We start from the raw sequence: 3923 nt of genomic DNA, 5'->3' as shown, positions 1-3923 counted from the left end.
AAAGAGTAAGGGACTTAGTTGTCCATGGAAGAAGTTGTTGCAGTTTTGACACAATTGGCCAGACATTAGGTATACAGAGCTAAATATGATTAAATATTCCCACTGTAATTGGTCATACAGAAGGAGAAACTTTTCAAAAGAAGCACAAGCCAGTCTCTACAATATTGGTGAAAGAAAATCACAGGACAGTTTTTTTCAGGGTAGCTTAGAAAAGGCAGGTGCTCAGTTCCACAAAGACAATTACTAAAGGCTGGCTATCTGATCAAAATAATGGCTGCTTTTTCTGCCCTTGAGAAATCTTTCACAAGTACCAAAAATAGCATGTGTATCACTGCAGTGGAAAAAGAACTTAACAGTATGTATGCGTGTATATAAACACCCCTTATAATAGCTACAAAGCAACATCAGCCAAAGCATATTGCTGTAATTATCTGTTTATTTTGCAGCTCAATATTTTGCCAGCACTATGATTATTGTTGGTCTTTCTGTTGTTGTCACTGTTATTGTTCTACAATACCATCATCATGATCCAGATGGGGGAAAAATGCCTAAATGGGTAAGGTTTGATTTTCATGCATTATCTCTTGCATAAATGTCCAGATCAGGGATGTGATAAGAGTAGGTAGTGACCCATGTTTACTTCTTACTGTTAAAAACATATAAATCCTTCCTAAGCATTTTGTTTTGAAAAGTTTTTCACCAGAAATGAGATGTCCAGATACCTTTTGTATGGTTGGCTTAGAGAGTATGTGTATGCGAAAGAGAAGGAATATACCTCAACTTGCTTCTATATTCAGAATCTCCTTCACAACAGCTAGAAGCAACTCAGGATTTTGCTAAAAACTAAATATATAAATGAAGGTGATTTTCAAATAAGCTGCAGATGTCAGTAGTGAAACAGGTAGAAGGAAAGAGTTAAGGTGCTGATGGAGATTATGTGTATACAGGAGATACCACTACTGTCAAGGTGCAACTGTGCAGCTGCTATGTATTTAGCTGTTGTGCATACAAAAACATCGATAGCCTAAAAAGCACTTGTTAAAGATGGCTGTTAAAGTGGAAGTGAAACTTGCTCTGAAAATCCTCATCTTTACATCTCTGGTCAAGAACATCTGTAAAGTGCAAAGAAAAATTAGTGTCTTTTTCTAAGCACACAAGACTTTCTTTATAATGTACTTCTATGAGTGGTTGTTTTCACAGAGAACATTACACAGATACTGGATCAGCAAATATTGATGAGTATCATCAGCTAACTGTCCACTCTTCTTGACCTCACCCAGCTCATGGCAGCATCAGGCATTACTGAAAATTGGAAGACCTCTCTCTTTTTTTCTCTCTAGAACAATGAGTTATTATCCTTACTAGCCAAAAAGAATGTGCATACAGCCAGCAATGTCCTGCGGACAAGAGAGAATGGCCTTTTCTGGGGTAGTGACTTTAAAATAAATTTCAATGAAGAGAATAAAAGACATATCATTTTAGATGCATGTTTGGTGACCTAAAGGGGATAAATGTTTAGTACTGAGCCAAATATCCTCAGAAAACAGAGGACTTGAGCTTGAGGAGGGAGCTTTAGTGTTCAGAAGCTGAAGTCCATTAAACGTTATTTGGACACTGGTGGATTTTGGATCAGGCTCTCAGTTAATGGACTATTATCCTTCTCGGTGAAGCTTGATAGTGAAAAAGAGTAACAGGACAAGATCTGTCTCTGGTTGGGATGTTTGCCTGGATATAATCTCTACTCTGAGTGGCAATCCAGTCAGAATAAATGGACCAAATCTAATATGAATTACAGTGTAAAATTTGCATATTATATGAGACAATAATATTCCATTAGTGCTCTGGAAAAGAAACACTGGAATGAGCTCTTAAAATCTGATGTAAATAAATGACAGAAGCTTGCATCTGAACTGGAACAATCTCTAGCTTGCCTGCACTTTCTGTAAGGCTAGATTAAGGCAACGTAGAAAACAATAAATTGATACACACTGATTAAATCTGCAAAGTTGGGTTTTTTTTTTAATAAATTTTAAAAATCTTTTCTCCATGCTATATCCAGATTTGTTTTCTAAATTCTGTGATCAACTGCCATGAAAGCAAATTGAGAACAGAGCCAAAACATCGTAAAGCTTGGTGGTCCAGTCCAGTCTAGCATCTGCTTTAGCAGCCCCCTCCAAACAGTAATGCCATGTGACTTAAAGCACAAGTATGAGTGAGAGTTGTAATTGATTGACTGCAATCTAAAGCAGCACTATTAAGACTATTAAAAAGTAACTCTTCTTCAGTAAGTTGGGTTGTTTTCTTTTTTCAATTAATGGTTTCTAGTAGAGGTGGAAAAAGCTGCCATATCACTGTTCAAGTGTAAGGAAAAATCAACGCTACGGAGACTCCCATCAGAAGAGAGGGGACTCTCAATAGTGATAGTCAGCCTGAGGCAATCAACAGCACTGCTAGAATAAGAAAGTAGGCTCAGTGATTGGCAAATTAATCAGTTGGAAAACTCTGGCATAATTTTCTAGAACTCCCGTGCAGACTAAGCAGAGACCATTTGCAGAGACCACTACAAAGACACAAGCAAAGCATTCAAATCCATGGACCAGGCAGTCACTCAGACTGCAAAAAACACCAGTAGCACCCAAAGACAGTGGCAGTGTGACAAGATGCTTATACTTGAAAATTTTGTTTCAGACAAGAATCATCCTTCTCAACTGGTGTGCTTGGTTTCTGAGGATGAAAAGACCAGGGGAAGATAGAGTGCGTCCCGCCTGTCAACATAAACAGCGTCGATGTAGCCTATCGAGTGTGGAGATGAACGCTATGAGTGGACAGCAATCCAGTAATGGGAATATGCTATACATCGGGTTCAGGGGGCTGGAAGGGGTTCACTGCACACCTACCACTGATTCAGGGGTGATCTGTGGGAGGATGACCTGCTCACCAACAGATGAAGAAAACCTACTGCACAGTGGCCACCCCTCTGAAGGTGACCCAGATTTGGCTAAGATCTTGGAAGAGGTCAGGTACATTGCAAACCGATTCAGAGACCAGGATGAAGAGGAAGCCATTTGCAGTGAATGGAAGTTTGCAGCCTCTGTAGTGGATCGGCTCTGCTTGATGGCTTTTTCGGTCTTCACAATCATTTGTACAATTGGTATTTTAATGTCAGCACCAAACTTTGTAGAGGCTGTGTCTAAAGATTTTGCTTAACTCCTAACTACCATCTAATTCTCCGAAGAATATATGTAGCAAATAAGAGTGTGTTTTTGTTTGATTGCTTGTTTTTAATGAGTATACTGCTTTTCATTGCTTTCTTGTTCCCCCTCCCCCGGTCCTGAGTTCCTTTCAGAAGAGTGGCACCATTTCAGAAGGGAAGCCAAGGATTTCTCCTTGGGTTGCTTGCGCATAGCTCCTCTGAGCACTCTGCTCAAACAGCAGAGAGAAAAGGGAGACACAGTTTGCTTTTCAGTTACTGCTTCTTACTGAGTTGTGGTATGTAACTCTCCAGCTCACTCATAACCAGTCAGGCCCGTAACTCACTCCGTGCATTTTACACAGAGCATATGTGACTTTACAGGATTCTGAATTTGTTTGGTACAACAGACACTGAAAGTTAAGATGATACACCACATAACTTGTCCTTCCATATCTTTCTGGATTTGACTTACAAGTTTGGCCTGAATTCTTAAACAGGCTTTGCAGTAATTTTGCAGTGTTTACTACTTCTTCCTTCTCCCCAGAAATACATTCTTTCAACTGATGACCTTTTTAACTATCAAAAAGAAAATTAAGGATTTATGATGCCTTGTTTATCCTATCCTCACTTGTTTGGAAAAAAAAAAAAGAAAAAAAAAAGAAAAAAAAAAGACACACCTTGTCTTTCACTGTCAACCAGATTCCCATGTGGACTCACTGTCTTGTACAGG

The 3923-nt window shown here is 39.1% G+C and overlaps 1 protein-coding gene across 1 annotated transcript in view; it reads left to right on the top strand.

Moving 5' to 3' along the window:
* Positions 1-3425, top strand: part of CHRNA7 (cholinergic receptor nicotinic alpha 7 subunit) — a 34568-nt gene extending 31143 nt beyond the window's left edge. The window contains exons 8-9 of the mRNA XM_010177667.1: positions 447-556; positions 2689-3425. Coding sequence (XP_010175969.1) covers positions 447-556; positions 2689-3207 — 629 coding nt within the window. The 3' untranslated portion in view covers positions 3208-3425. The remainder of the gene's footprint in view (positions 1-446; positions 557-2688) is intronic.
* Positions 3426-3923: the final 498 nt, after the last annotated feature.

This window comes from Antrostomus carolinensis, unplaced genomic scaffold (assembly GCF_000700745.2).
Source record: "Antrostomus carolinensis isolate BGI_N321 unplaced genomic scaffold, ASM70074v2 scaffold3011, whole genome shotgun sequence".
NCBI lineage: Eukaryota > Metazoa > Chordata > Aves > Caprimulgiformes > Caprimulgidae > Antrostomus > Antrostomus carolinensis.
This window is presented reverse-complemented; position numbering and strand designations above follow the sequence as displayed.